A 15,253-nucleotide genomic window follows, 5' to 3' on the forward strand; every position below is an offset into this window, starting at 1 on the left:
TCTGACATTGACCTGAACCACCAGTTTAAGGTTATTATTTAGTAACTACCTATAATACTACTTACAATAATAATAATAATAATAATAATAATAATGTGCAAGTTGGGTAGTTAGCAGAGGGAGGACCCAGATACAGACAGTTTAAGAGTCTTAAACCTCACAGTACCAGATGTGCATGGACACCTTCCAAACCACCTGAACCATATCTCTGCAGTTGGCTCTTGAACTAAAGCAGCTATTCTGAGCCACACATATGCGTGAATTCCCACATATGTGTAACTGTGCATTTCCAAAATGAGAGAGGCCACAAAGGCCACTCCTGGCTTCTCCTGCAGCCTGTAAAAGCTCCAGTGGGTGTAAGGGGACATTTAGCACGGCCTATGAAGCTATGAGCAGAGAACAGTGGGAGGACAGCTGACACCTGTCCAAGTCTGCAGCTGCCCTGTGGCTTCATCAGCCAGGCGCAGTGCATGCATGTTGGAGACAGTGTAGGTTTCACCTTACACCTACAGCTCCATTCACCCTGCAGGGGTATCACTCACCCATTTCACCGACGCAGACGTTTTGTGTCTGAGTGAGCAATAATGCTACATGACTGTGCGTTTCTGCTTCCTCTCCCTATCTTCCCATAATTCCTCCCCCTGCTGGGCTGCATCGCTGCAGTGGCACAGAGCCAGAATCCTCTGGTCATGCTCAGAACTTTCCTGTCAAGGCCCATTTCTGAGACCACTCCTCAAAGGGACAGCTGTGAGATTCAACTCCCTTGGCAACAGCCCCCTTAGCAACAGTCAACTTGACAAACAAACATCCCACCAAGTGCATGTTTCCAAGGAGAAGATAAAGTGGTTGAAAGCCTTGGAAAAAAAAATAGAAACTACATATGTCCTGGAGTAGCCTGGATGTCCTGGATATGAAAAACACTGTAAAACTACTAGGGATGGACCGATATTGAAACTGTGGGCCGATACCCGATTCTTCCCATGTACACATCTGCTGACACATAAACATTTCTATAGTGTAGAAATTTGTATTAGATTCACTTGGATTAGCACTACAGAGAAATATAACATTTTTAAAGGGTCAGAAATGCAGTAAAAGGAATAAATTATTATTATAATTATCATTATTATTATTATTATTATTATTATATAACAATGGCATGGCAACACCTTTGCATCCACCTTTATTAAAATAGTAATCGCCTAGCAACACATTAGCAATCACCTGGAATACCACCACAACTTTCTAGCCACACTTTAGCAACCACTTGGGATACCATAACAGCAGCCTAGCACCACTTCAGCAATCATCTGGGATATCATTGCAATGGCTTAGCAAAACCTTAGCAACCACCTGGAATACCATAGCAACAACCTAACAACAACTTAGCAATCACATGGGATACCATAGCAACATCCTAGCAACATCTTAGCAACCACCTGGGATACTATGGCAACTTCCTACCAACACCTTAGCAATCTAGTAGCACCTTAGCAACCATTTAGGATAACACTACAATGGCCTAGCAACACCTTAGCAACCACATGGGAACCATAGCAACTTTCTAGCAACACCTTAACAACCACCTGGGATACGACAGCAACATCCTAGCAACATCATAGCAACTACCCGAACATTCAGTTAATGTTGTGTTAATTCAGTTAATCATAAAGAAATAAAAATCTTGTGACAATCCTAAGAAACGCATTTTGTGGATTCAACATTCAACAATAGTCCATAAACAAGGACGTATTAGTTTAAAAAGCCACACAAGGTCTTTGTCCAAATCTGTGTGTCCACCCAGGGCTGTATAAACGCATTATCACAGACACTGTTCATCATATAAGCGCTCAGCCCCGTCGTTCTCTCCTACTCCACAGGGTGAAGCACTGACGCAGCAAGTCTCTCCACAGCACGATGCTTATAAAGCTTATTTTCATGCAGTAAAATGTAGCCTAAAGCCGGGGTCCTCAACCCTTTCCTCCCAAGGCCCTTCATCGTCAGTTGCTCTTTTTAATGTGTTTTCTTTATATGTTATATTGCTATTGTATGCCTGTTTCTTATGTGAGCTGTTATTTCTTTATTATTTCTTTATACATCTTCTTTTCTTCAAAGGTTTTATTGATTGATTTGACTGAGAAGGGTCTCAGAAATATATATACTGCTTCTTTTGTTCGCTAAATGAACTTTGAACTGAAATGTAAAACCCTGAAAAAGCTGTTTATCTGCTCAGTCAGCATTTATTTGCTTAGAAAACTCTATATTAGAATAAATACAAATGATAGTGATACAGTTATGTAGCTCAGTGACGTCAATGTGCTTGTTAAACCATCCCAAACCTTTCCTCATGGCAGCCCAGCGTTAACTGTACTTATCCTCCAATGTCTGGTTTGGCTGATCAAGTTGTGTCCAGGAGAAAACTGGAACAGAACTTCAGGCCAGCTAGATATAAAGTGTGTTTTTGAAAATAAGACATTCTTGTTACGTTTTACTGTATTTAGTTTTATTTGCATCCATTCTAATGATAAAATGGCAAAATACTCTTATGTCCAAAATAAATGCTTTAAAACAACGTGTGTGTGTGTGTGTGTGTGTGTCATAGGTCGCATCTCGGCATGTCTGACTGACATCTCTTCATGGGTGGCAGCTCACCACCTGAACTTCCCCCTGAGCTGCTGTTCATCCCTGCAGCTCCAGCTCCTCATCATGATCTTGCTCTTTGATTGTTCTCTGAAGATGCAAGAGGTCTCAGATGGCCAGTTATCGTTCTCGGCTCATATCGCGAACCTAACTCGGTCATACAGGTTTCTCCTGTACAACATCCGGAGGATCCGACCCTTTCTCACTCAGGAGCCCACCCAGGTGCTCGTTCAATGTCTTGTCATCTTAAGGCTTGACTACTGCCACTCGCTCGTGGCTGGTCTTCCTATGGAACCATCAAGCCTCTGCAGCTCATCCAGAATGCAGCAGCTTGGCTCGTCTCCAATCGTCCTAAGTTCAGTCACGTCACCCCACTGCTGAGCTCCCTTCACTGGCTTCCTGTAGCTCCATGCATCCGTTTTAAAACACTGTTGCCCAGCTCCTCCTTGATAGCAATGGCCAGAACTCCAACTGTACGTCAAGCCCTTTGAGCTTCAAGTGCAGCTCGGCTTCACCCGCCATCCTTCAAGACACGTGGAAGACGAGCATCAAGACTTTTCGGAGCCCAGGTGGTGCCCAGGTGGTGGAACGAACTCCCACTGACTGTCCGAACAGCAGAGTCTCTTGCGATGGTCAAACGCAGCCTGCAGACTCATCTCTCTATACAGCACTTAAATGAGCACTGGCTTAAGTTCTCATTGTATTGCACTGCGCTGTGTTTAACTCTGTTCCTTTTTCTTCAGGTATTAACATGGACTTTGGCTTCTAACAGTATCAACAACAAAGCACTTTTGTAAGCCGCTCTGGATAAGAGCGTCTGCTAGATGCTGTAAATGTAAAAGTACATGAAAATGAGAGGAGCTTAGGCTTACCTTGCCCATGTTTCCTCAGTTGCAGGGTATCAGTGGAATGATGAAATAAAGCTGAGTCTGAAATGAAAAGATGAGAATGAAAAGATGAAACTGTTTTTAGACGCTCAGTTTCACTACAATACAATGAATCCTCTAAAACCTCAGGCTTATCACACCCTTTTACTCCATTACTACAGGGACTTCAGTGCAAACTGGCTGAGCTGGATATGGAAGATTGAAATAACACTTTGGGCCTGCTGGTGGGCTGTGGCCATTTAAAAGGTTAAGCCCTTATGTTTCTAGCTTTATTACATCCTAAATGGCATCATTTAGTAACTACACGGAAAACAATGCATACCAACTCAAGTTATCCAGGAGTAAAGAATGGGAGCTCAGGGATATTTAAGGGGTTAAAAAGGCAGGATTGCTAGCTGCTATCGGACACCCCTGTGCTTCACCACTGAGGGTCCGTTTATGATTCAGCTCAAAGGAATGAAAGAGTGGGCGCCACTGAGACAGTTCATGTATGCGGTGTACAGAATCGAAGCTGACACGGTGGCCTTAGTTCACTGCACTGGCGTCCCAGAGGACACTGCAAGTCCAGGGTCAGTTGAACTGCATTACAACAACAGCTTTAGTTTTCAGGCATATGTTCGCAGAGAGTGACTGTCGGCAGCGAAGCTCCCCCTATCCAGCCAGACACAGCAGAGGAAAAGGCCTCTTGGCTACAGGCCGAGTGCTTTAAAGCAAGGCCACGTTTTCCACAGGAAGCTTCTGCCAGCTCAACTCAAGGCCCCTACAATGTGCTCTTTCACTACGTCACACAGGACACAGCAAAATCAAGGATAGAGCACCTTAAACAAAGCAGTGCGAATCCACTGTTCACTAAACTAGCGCTGTCGCTATTGATTACATTAGTGATCAAGTAACTTTCCCAGGTTTACTCATTCCAGAGCCTCCTATTACTCAATAACTACAAGGACTACAGTGCAAAACAGGCTGAGTTTCTCGTAAGTCCTAAACTGTTAGCTAATCATCAGAAGGTGGTCGATGACCCACTACAGATCGATGACAATTAAATCATGATTCTCGTCACTCGTCCCTAAATCCTTCCTACCTTAATCCCGTTGTCCTGCATAAAGCATCTCCGTGATAAACACAGCAGACACACTTGTAGTCTCTAGCTCTTCATTACGGACCCCCTAACAAGGTGATTATTCTTTAATAAGGCATGGCCACAAAGTACTATATTGAGGCCACGAGTTAGGTTTCTTATTGTGTGACACAAAATATTCATTATGGGGCTCTATATAGTTATCTGTGGCCCTAATATATTAGTTTGTGGTCTCAAAATAGTAATTCATGGTCTTATCACAGTTATGCATGGCCTATATATAGTTTTATTTGTGGCCTCAACATATTCATTTGTTGTCTCACAATAGTAACTCAAGGCCTAATTAGTAATTAATGGCCTCAATATAGCTATTTCTGGCCTAAAAATAGTAAATTGTGACCTCAAGTTAGTTATTTGTGGCCTCAATATATTAATTTGTGGCCGCGCCTTATTAAAAATAATCAACACGTCCCCTTAGGGGCTCCTTACCATGTAATATAGTAAATTCTGGCCTCAATTTAGTTATTCAAGGCCTAACTACAGTAAATTGTGGCCTCAATGTAGTAAATGGTGGCCTCAATATATGAACTTGTGGCCTGCATATACTAATTAATGGCCTCGGCATAGTTATTTGTTTCCTCAAAATAGTAATTTGTGGCATCAGTAGTACATTCTGGCCTCGATATAGTTATTTGTGGCCTCAATATATTAATTTGTGGCCTCAAAATAGTAACTTGTGACCTCAAAATAGTTATTTGGTGCCTCAATATATTAATTTGTGGCCACGCCTTATTAAAAATAATCACCATGTCCCCTTTGGGGCTCAGTACTTCATAGCAGCAGTTACTAAGACGTAGAAATCAGCTGCATTGTTTGAAGTCTAATGTGGGAGCCAAAAATAGCCGTTCAGATGGCATAGTAACACATGCAAGGTCCAGCACAGAGAGACAGCCACACCCAGAGGCCACAGCCCCTGTCTTTAAAGGTTATATAGAATATAATATATAATTCACTGTACAGAGTGATTCAGCAAACAGAAGAAGGACAGTATGGGCTCACAAAGTTGCACACAGTGACTCAGTGAGATGTGTTTTTTTGCACCTGTGGTGCAAAGAAACTTTCTCTTTCATTCTTAAGTGGTCACTATAAGTGGGCCACACTATGCTGTATCTGCTATATGCTGTGTGGTTGTCTACAAAATGCACAGATTAGCCCCTGTCCAGTGTTACCTGGTGGTTAAAGCAAAGATCAGCACTGCTGAAAGAGTGGAACTCACCTCCTGTAGTTTTTGTCCTGCAGAGGAGAAAAGCTCCAGTCCTCACTAGCAGCCAGAGTGAGAGACTCAGCTAAGAAGAAGCAGCTGTTCTTCGCTCCTGCGGCTCTGACGTCATACATGCAGCAGCCAGTATTTTTTTCTCTTCCCACCCGTATTCCGCTCGGCCCCGCCCCTGCTCCGCGATGGGTTAGTAGCTCAGACTCAGGGGCCGCCGGCTGTTCTAGAACACTAAAACTCGTTTAGAACGTTCCCAGAACGTTTAGAACGACCTGGACAAAGGCACAGGTTTAGAACGCTGGTAACGTCACGAAGCTTTAACGTTCTTAAAGTGCAGGCTGCCTGAGCCAATAGCCAATCATAGCGTGGGAGGCGGGGTTTCCATAATGCGGGTGGGAAAGAAAAGAAGCAGCGTCTACGTTTAACGGCTCGCCAGCCTCAGCGCAGGAGGCGGGGCATCATTGCCCAATACGAGTGGGGTAAAAATAAATAGGATGAACGGGTTCCCTACAGTGACGTAACAGTTTCTGGTAGAGCGAGAGGTTAAAAACATGACGTTCTTACGAAATATCCCGCAGTGACCAAAAGTCACGTGCGCCCTGATTATTAGCAACCAGTTTTGTGACAGACAAGGAGCCTGTCAGAAATAAAAATACATAATAAACAAACAAACAAGCAAAGAAAAGAAAAGAAAGAAAATAAGAAAATAAGAAAGAAAGAAAGAAAAGAAAGAAAAAAGAAATAAGCACGTCAAAAAATAAATAAAAGTCCCTGTAAATGTGTAAATAACTACAGAAATAAATTTGAAAAATAGAAAAATTTTAAGGCTTATGTATTAAAATTGTAAATATTTTATGAACAATGGTCCAAAATGACATGGAATAGAATCTCATTGTAATAAAGTAAATTAAAGGTTATTAAAGTTAGAACACAATAATAATAATAATAATATTTAAAAAGTTACCAATTTGGATGTTTTTGTATGACAATTCATAAATACAGATGAAAAAAAAGTCTTCATAAAGTCTATTTGTTAATTGTATATCAATTTATTTATTTACTTATTTATTTGCTTTTATTTTATATGTGAAAAAGTCTGCTAGTAGCTGAGATGTCTGCCCAAATTTGGTAACAAAGCTTTCCCGAGTCCTCGCAGTTTGCCTGCTGTGGAGTAAACGTTACAGCACGGCTTTTATTTTTATTTGATGGTTAAAAAGCAGCAGAAGAAAGAATAAAAGACAAATAAAATAAGCAAACATAAACAAAGAAGTTAAATCTAAAAAACATCTGGAAATAAATACATTTACCTACATTTACTAACTTTAAAAAAAAAAATTTACTATTTATTTTGACTCTCTGACACAACTCCAGCATTTGACTAACAACACACAGCAAAATCATCAGAATCTTTGGAGCCAATTTGCCTCCATGTCTTCAGACGGCTGCTGGGGAAAGCTGCAGTGATGCAGGGTGGAAGGCTTCTGTGTTGCATTATAAGGTGTTAAAGCCATGAATGAGTGTGGTGATGTGTTGGGCGCTCGGGCACGACTCTCGACAGGTTTTGCTGTGTGAGGTCTGATGAAGTCAAAGCTGAACTGAAAGCACATTAACCAGCTGAAATGGGGTCTCTAAATCCAGCTGAGGCTGGGCTGATTTTTCCATGTTAAGGCAGAAACGTCTCCCTCATTAACTGTTCATAAGCAGTGAAAGTAGCAGTGAAACTGCAGGTAAATATGGCAAAGACAAACACACGCTGGTGTGAATCAGTGAGCCGAGGGCAGCCTGAGCGAGTGTGTGGCAGCTCTGGGGTTCAGCCTGTCCAGCTAGTCTGAGATCCTGACAGAGCTATTTCTGTCCCAGCACGGGGTCATTCCGGTAAGAGGCCGAGGAATTCAGAGTAGTGCAAACATGGAGAAGAGGGGGATTTGGGAGTGGGGGGACTGAAAGAGAAACAGAAAGAGAGATAGAGAAAGTGGAGGTGGGCTGTGGGACCACTCAAGTGTCATAATCCCAAAATGGAGGTGACTCATCCACTTTCTGACTTTTAACATGCACTTTTAAAATTAGTTTTCCAAAGTTCTTCAGTCTGTATGGAACCAGGAGCACTCAAAGAACCATCTGCATGCTTAAATTGTTCTTCAGATTGATAGAGAATATGTTGTATACACCGATCAGGCATAACATCATGACCACCTGCTTGTATGTTCACTTATTGTCCACTTTATCAGCTCCACTTTGTAGCTCTACAGTTACAGACTGTAGTCCATCTGTTTCTCTGATACTTTGTTACCCCCTTTTACCCTGTTCTTCAGTGGTCAGGACCCCCATGGACCCTCACAGAGCAGGTACTATTTGGGTGGTGGGTCACTATAAGCAATGCAGTAACACAGACGTGGTGGTGGTGTGTTAGTGTGTGTTGTGCTGGTCTGAGTGGATCAGACACAACAGTGCTGCTGGTGTTTTAAAACACCTCAGTGTCGCTGCTGGACTGAGAAGAGTCCACCAACCAAAAATATCCAGCCAGCAGCGTCCTCTGACCACTAGACTAGAGGATGACCAACACAAACTGTGCAGCAGCAGATGAGCTGTCGTCTCTGACTTTACATCTACAAGGTGGACTGACAAGGTAGAAGTGTCTAATAGAGTGGACAGTGAGTGGACACAGTGATTAAAAGGAGGTGGACATAATGCTATGCCTGATTGATTTATGGTTCTATATGTAAAAGGTTCCATACAATAACAAAACTGGTTCTTCTATAGCTGTAAGGTAGACATCCTGAAACAATAGCAGAATCATTTTCAAAAAGGTTCTACAGTACTGTGAAAAAATATTTGCCCCCTCCCAGTGTCTTCTATTTGTACACATTTGTCACTTGAACGTTTCAGATCACCAAACTGCTGCTCAGCCTTACCTGGCCCTGTGTGAAAAAGGCTTTGCACCCTTAGCTACTAAATCAACGAGTTAACCAAATTCAACTGAATATTGGGTTCACTTTCACCAGCCAGACCCAGACATGATCACTGCCAGACCTGCTGAATCTGAACACCACTTAAATAGAACAAAGAAAGTCATTGAAATCTACCAGTCTGGAAAGGGTTATAATGCCACTGCTAAGGTTCCGGTACCTTATTATCCCCAAATGGAGAAAACTTAGAACAGTGGTGAACCTTCTCACGAGTAGCTGGTCTACCAAAATTTAACATCGATGACGCTCCTCAGCCAGGAGGTCACAAAAGAAACCAGACGAACATCTAATGAACTGCAGGGCTCACTTGCCTCTGTTAAGGTCAATGTGTATGATTCTACATTTAGAAAGACACTCTTCAAAAACTGCATCCACGGGGGAGCTGGAAGGTGCAAACCACTGCTAACCGAAAAGAAAAAGAAGGTAAGTCCTGTCTCATATTGCCCAAAAAACATCTAGATGAACCCCAAGACATCTGGATGACTTGTCATAATTGATGAATAATAGAACCATGAATTCTGTTCTCTGGCAGAAAATCCTGAAGGAGAATATCCGCCCATCAGTTTGTGATCTAAAGGTTGAGTGCAGTTGGGCTATGTAGCAGGATGATTACCTGAAGCACAAGCAAGTCCACCTCTGAATGGGTCAAAAGAAATAAATGAAGGTTCTGGAGTGGCCAAGTCAAAGTCCTGAATTGAATCCCATTGAAGTGCTGTGGTGAGACCTGAAACGGGCAGTTCATGCTTGAAATCCCGCCAAGAGGGGTGAAAACAATTGTGCAGAAGAGCAGGCCAAGATTGCTCCACAGCGATGTGAAAGACTCATTGCAAGTCATTGCAAATGATTAATTGTTGTTGTTACTGTGGCACAACCAAACCAGCCATTAGGGGTGTACTTTGTATACTTCTGGTGCCGGTCCAAAGCCCGGATAAATGGTGAGGGTTGTGTCAGGAAGGGCATCCGGCGTAAAACTTGTGCCAAAACTATCATGCGGATCACAAATATGATTGCCATACCGGATCGGTCGAGGCCCGGGTTAACAACGACCGCCTCCGGTGCTGTTGACCAGCAGGGTGACGATGGAAATTGGACTACTGTAGGTCGAAGACCATCAAAGAGGAGAGGAGGAAGGCGGGTTAGAAGGCAGCAAGAGAGAAGAAAGGCAGGAGTGTGGAGGTTAGAGTAGGGACTCTGAACATAGGGACAATGACTGGTAAAGGCAGAGAGCTTGCAGACATGATGGAGAGAAGGAAGGTAGATATTCTGTATGTCCAGCAGACCAGATGGAAAGGAAGCAAGGCCAGGAACATTGGAAGTGGATTCAAACTGTTCTATCATGGTGTAGAGAGGAAGAGAAATGGAGTATGGAGTGTTCTGGATGTAAAGAGAGTGTCAGACAGGATCATGGCTGTGGTTAACACGTATTTTCAGAAGAGGGAAGAACACAAGGTGACATACAAGGAGATTGGAGATTGTAAAGTGGGGCCAGGGGAAAGTGTAGCAAGGCAGCATAGTGTGGTTGTCTGTAGAATGAGATTAGAAACAAAGAAGAGGAAGAGAGTGAAGACAGAGCCAAAGATTAGATGGTGGAAGCTGAAGGAGGAGGATGGTTGCAGGCAGTTCAGGGAAAAATTGCAACAGGGCCTTGGGGGCAGTGAGGAGCTACCTGAGGACTGGGAAACTACAGCTAAGGTGGTGAGAGAAACTGGCAAAAATGTGTTGGGTGTTTTGTCTGGTCAGAGGAAAGAAGACAAGGAAAGTTGGTGGTGGAATGAGGAAGTCCAGGAGTGTATTCAGAAGAAGAAGGCAGCTAAGAAAACGTGGGATAACCAGAGAGATGAAGGAAGTAGGCAGGAGTTCTGTAAGGCTGGTCGCATAGTGAGAAGAATGGTGGCAAAGGCAACGGCTCAGGCCTATGATGAGCTGTATGAGAGGCTGGACAGTAAAGAAGGAGTAAAGGACTTGTACTGTTTAGCTAAACAGAGAGATAAAGCTGGAAAGGATGTACAGCAGGTTAGGCTGAAGGATAGAAGGTTAGAAGGATAGAGAGGGAAATGTACTAGTGAGTAAACAGTGTTGAGTAGATGGAAGGAGTACTTTGAAGAACTAATGAATGAGGAAAACGAGAGAGAGAGGAGGACAACGGGGGGAGAGATAGTGGATCAGGAAGTGCAGAGAATTAGTAAGGTGGAAGTGAGGGCAGCTTTAAAAAGGATGAAGAATGGAAAGGCAGTTGGTCCAGATGACATACCTGTGGAGGTATGGAGATGTTTAGGAGAGAAGGCAGTGGACTTTTTAACCAGGTTGTTTAACAAAATCCTGGAGAGGGAGAGGATGCCTGATGAGTGGAGAAGCAGTGTACTGGTCCCCATTTTTAAGAACAAGGGTGATGTGCAGAGCTGCAGTAACTACAGAGGTATAAAGTTGATGAGCCACACCATGAAGGTATGGGAAAGAGTTGTTGAAGCAAGGCTAAGGCGAGAGGTTCAGATCAGTGAGCAGCAGTTTGGTTTCATGCCCAGAAAGAGCACCACAGATGCAATTTTTACATTGAGAGTGTTGGTAGAGAAGTACAGAGAAGGTCAGAAGAAGCTGCATTGTGTCTTTGTGGATCTAGAGAAGGCATATGATAGGGTGCCCAGAGAGGAACTGTGGTACTGTATGAGGAAGTCAGGTGTAGCTGAAAAGTATGTTAGGGTGGTGCAGGACATGTATGAGGATAGTGAGACAGGGGTGAGGTGTGCAGTGGGAGTGACAAATGGTTTCAAGGTGAAGGTGGGGCTACATCAGGGATCAGGTTTGAGCCCCTTCTTGTTTGCAATGGTGATGGACAGGTTGACAGATGAGGTCAGGCAGGAGGTTCCATGGACCATGATGTTTGCAGATGACATTGTAATCTGTGGTGAGAGTAGAGAGCAGGTGGAAGAAAATCTGGAGAGGTGGAGGTTTGCACTGGAGAGGAGAGGAATGAAGGTCAGTAGAAATGGAATACATGTGTGTGAATGAGAGGGAGGCAGGTGGAAAGGTGAAGATGCAAGGAGTAGAGGATGTAAAGGTTGATGACTTCAAATATCTTGGGTCAACCATCCAGAGCAATGGACAGTGTAGAAAAGAGGTGAGGAAGAGGGTGCAGGCAGGATGGAGTGGGTGGAGACGGGTGTCAGGGCTGATGTGTGACAGAAGGATAGCAGCAAGAGTGAAAGGGAAGGTTTACAAGACAGCAGTGCGTCCTGCTATGATGTATGGTTTGGAGACTGTGGCTCTTTCTAAAAGACAGGAGGCTGAGCTGGAGGTGGCAGAGATGAAGATGCTGAGATTTTCGTTGGGAGTGACAAGGCTGGACAAGATTAGAAATGAGCAGATCAGAGGGACAGTGAAGGTGGAGCAGTTTGGAGATAAAGCCAGAGAGGCCAGGTTGAGATGGTGTGGACATGTGTTGAGGAGGAATAGTGGATATATTGGGCAAAGAATGTTGGAGATGGAGCTGCCGGGTAGAAGGAGAAGAGGTAGACCTCAGAGAAGGTTTATGGATGTAGTTAAGGTGGACATGGAGATGGTTGGTGTGAAAGTAGAGGAGGCAGTGGATAGGGCAAGATGGAGGCAGATGATCCGCTGTGGAGACCCCTAAAGGGAGCAGCCGAAAGAAGAAGAAGAAGAAGAAGAAGAAGAAGGAGAAGAAGAAGAAGAAGAAGAAGAAGACTGTGGCACAACCAGTTATTAGTCTAAAGGAGGCAATTACATTTTCATAGGAGTAATATAGGTTTTGAATAAATCTTGAATAAGATTTGAAAAATAAATGAAATGATCTTTTAAAAACTGAATTTTATGTGTTCAAATTTGTTGTGTTTATCCTATATTAAAATTAGTTGGATGATCTGAAACATTTAAATGTGACAAATTAGCCACCACCTTTTCACAGCACTGTGTATAGAACTTTGTATATACAACACATTCCCCATCAATCATTTTCTACTAGTGAATCCTTGAAGTACCGTCTTTTTAAAGAGAGTAGAATAACCATTTCAATTCCCCAAATTACCTTCCAATGGATGGTTCTTTACAGACCCATTCTTGTGAAAGAAATGCACAAATGTGAACAACCTTTTAAAAGAACTTCCACATAATGTTCTATGGTTCAAGGAAGAACCCTTAAATTGGTAAAGAATCCGTACATTATGTGAAGATTCTTTATATCTTTAAAAGGTTCCTCAGGTTCACATATCATATTTGAAGACATAGTTTTTAGGGAACTAAACTGGTTCTTTATTATACTGCAAAGAACCCTTTCATTTGCAATAGTATAGAGACTAAATGTTACCTGGAGAATTCAGAAAAGATCTAGATCAAATTATTTGTGTGGAACCACTTTACATACTTTTATCATGTAAATTCAAACCATCATTTTTTCAGAAGGACAAAAATATTGAGTTCAATTCAGTTTTATTCATATAGCAGGCTTTACAACAAACTCAAGCTCGTCCAGAATTTCTGATTAAGCATTGAAATGATCTTATGAGACAGTTTCAGAAAAAACTAACCAAGAGCATGAAGTGGAACCACTGAGGGAAACCAAGATCAAAAAATCTCCACAAGACCATGGGAAAGAACCACTGAGAGCAACCAAGACTTAAAATGAAGAACTCTCTAAGAGTATGAAGAAGAACCACTGAGAGGAACCGAGACTCAAAAACTCCTTAAGAGCATAAAGAAGAACCACTGAGAGGAACCGAGACTCAAAAAAACTTCTTAAGAGCTTAAAGAAGAACCACTTAGAGGAACCAAGACTCAAATACCTTCTTAAGAGCATAAAGAAGAACCACTGAGAGGAACCAAGACTCAAAAACCTTCTTAAGAGCACAAAGAAGAACCACTGAGAAGGATCAACATGAAGAATACCACTGAAAGGAACCAGGGTTAAAAAATGTTAAGAGCATTGAGAAGAATCACTGAGAGGAACCAAGACTCAAAATGAAGAATTCTTTAACAGCACGAGGAGCACTCAAAGGAACCAAGAACAAAAGGAAAAACTCTCTAAGGGCATGAGGAAGAAACACTGACATGAATCAAGATTCAAAAGGAAAAAGTCTCTCACTAAAAGATAAGGAACACAGATACTCAAAAAAAAGAAAAAAAACATTAAGCACAAGGGAAACAGTGAGAGGAACCAAGAAACCAAGAAAACCAAGAAAAATCCTTAAGAGCATTAAGAAGAACCAGAGTGGAACAAAAACTTTAAAAACTCCTAAAGTGTATAAGAAATAACCACTGAGAGGAACTAATACTCAAAAACTCCTTAACTCCAGTGCCTCTTGTATTGAGCCTTCCCATGCCAGCCTCATCATTGAGCCTTCCCATGACTGTTCTGCTGTTGAGGCTCATTGTGCTAGTGTTATCTTCGTCATAGCATAGCAGCACTGTCCCTGCCCTCATGGTCTTTTGCTGGGTTCTCCCTCTTTTGCTGTTTGCCTTTGTTCTTTGTAGTAACTACTGGAGAGCACTATCCCACTTCTGACACCATTGTGGCATCAGTGCAGAGTAAGACATGGGGTGGCAATGATTCTGCTGTGAGTAGTGCTCTATTATTGAAACACCAGCCGAAAGGTACATACAAAGCACTGAAGTCACTGGGGAGGTCACCACTAGCCATAGGTTTCCACCTTGTGCTGACCAACCCTTTGTGCTGACCAACTCCCTTTTTACCATGAGTTTCTACGGCAGCACGAACCAGTAGCAGGATGCTACAAAATTTTAGAAAAGTTTAGATTTTAATAATGTTGTCAGAGGTGTTACAATCTCATGAAACATTAAGTGATTTTAAAATGAAAGAAAGAAATCTGCAATATTTGAAATTTTCTACATATAGTGTGACTAAAAGAAAATCAACAGTGGATTGTGTTTTAGAAAAGCAGCTTAAAGTCATTGTTTCAGCAGTGTTATCATCAGCGGTGTTACAACTTTACTAATGTTGTAACAGACCAGGCTATACACTTGAATTACAGATCAACATTTGTACCCCATTTGCCACCGCAAGGGTAGAATGACCCTTTATTGTGGGCACTCTTTCAGAAAGGGAGGACATTCAAGCCATTAGTTCAGGAACCAGAGTCAAATCTCAAAGATGACCACAGTGGAGAAAGAGCAGGTTCTCTGGTGCCCTCTAGTGTATGAACACATTATTGCAGCTAAGCCAGTTGCTTAGCCTTCTAAACGTTACATCACTGCATTCATTCAGAGAAAAACATACAACACAGTGCACTTTTGATCATGTATGCACTTTCCTACACCAACAATAAGCCCCCCTCACATGACAAAGCTACAGTGCTACAAAAGCAGCTCTGATACACACCATGGCTGTGCCACTCTGGCAGTAAGAATGGGCACATTATGGGTCAAGCTGAAAAGTGCACGG

At 42.5% G+C, this 15,253-nt stretch overlaps 1 protein-coding gene across 4 annotated transcripts in view; it reads right to left on the reverse strand.

Moving 5' to 3' along the window:
• anxa6 (annexin A6) overlaps positions 1-6,010 on the reverse strand; it is a 70,447-nt gene extending 64,437 nt beyond the window's left edge. For all 4 annotated transcript variants that reach the window (XM_017687407.2, XM_017687406.2, XM_037543027.1 and 1 more), the window contains exons 1-2: positions 5,882-6,010; positions 3,513-3,569 (exon numbers count right to left, since the gene is read on the reverse strand). In XM_017687407.2, coding sequence (XP_017542896.1) covers positions 3,513-3,521 — 9 coding nt within the window. In that variant the 5' untranslated portion in view covers positions 3,522-3,569; positions 5,882-6,010. The remainder of the gene's footprint in view (positions 1-3,512; positions 3,570-5,881) is intronic.
• Positions 6,011-15,253: the final 9,243 nt, after the last annotated feature.

Source organism: Pygocentrus nattereri, chromosome 11 (genome assembly GCF_015220715.1).
Source record: "Pygocentrus nattereri isolate fPygNat1 chromosome 11, fPygNat1.pri, whole genome shotgun sequence".
In the NCBI taxonomy this organism is placed as follows: domain Eukaryota; kingdom Metazoa; phylum Chordata; class Actinopteri; order Characiformes; family Serrasalmidae; genus Pygocentrus; species Pygocentrus nattereri.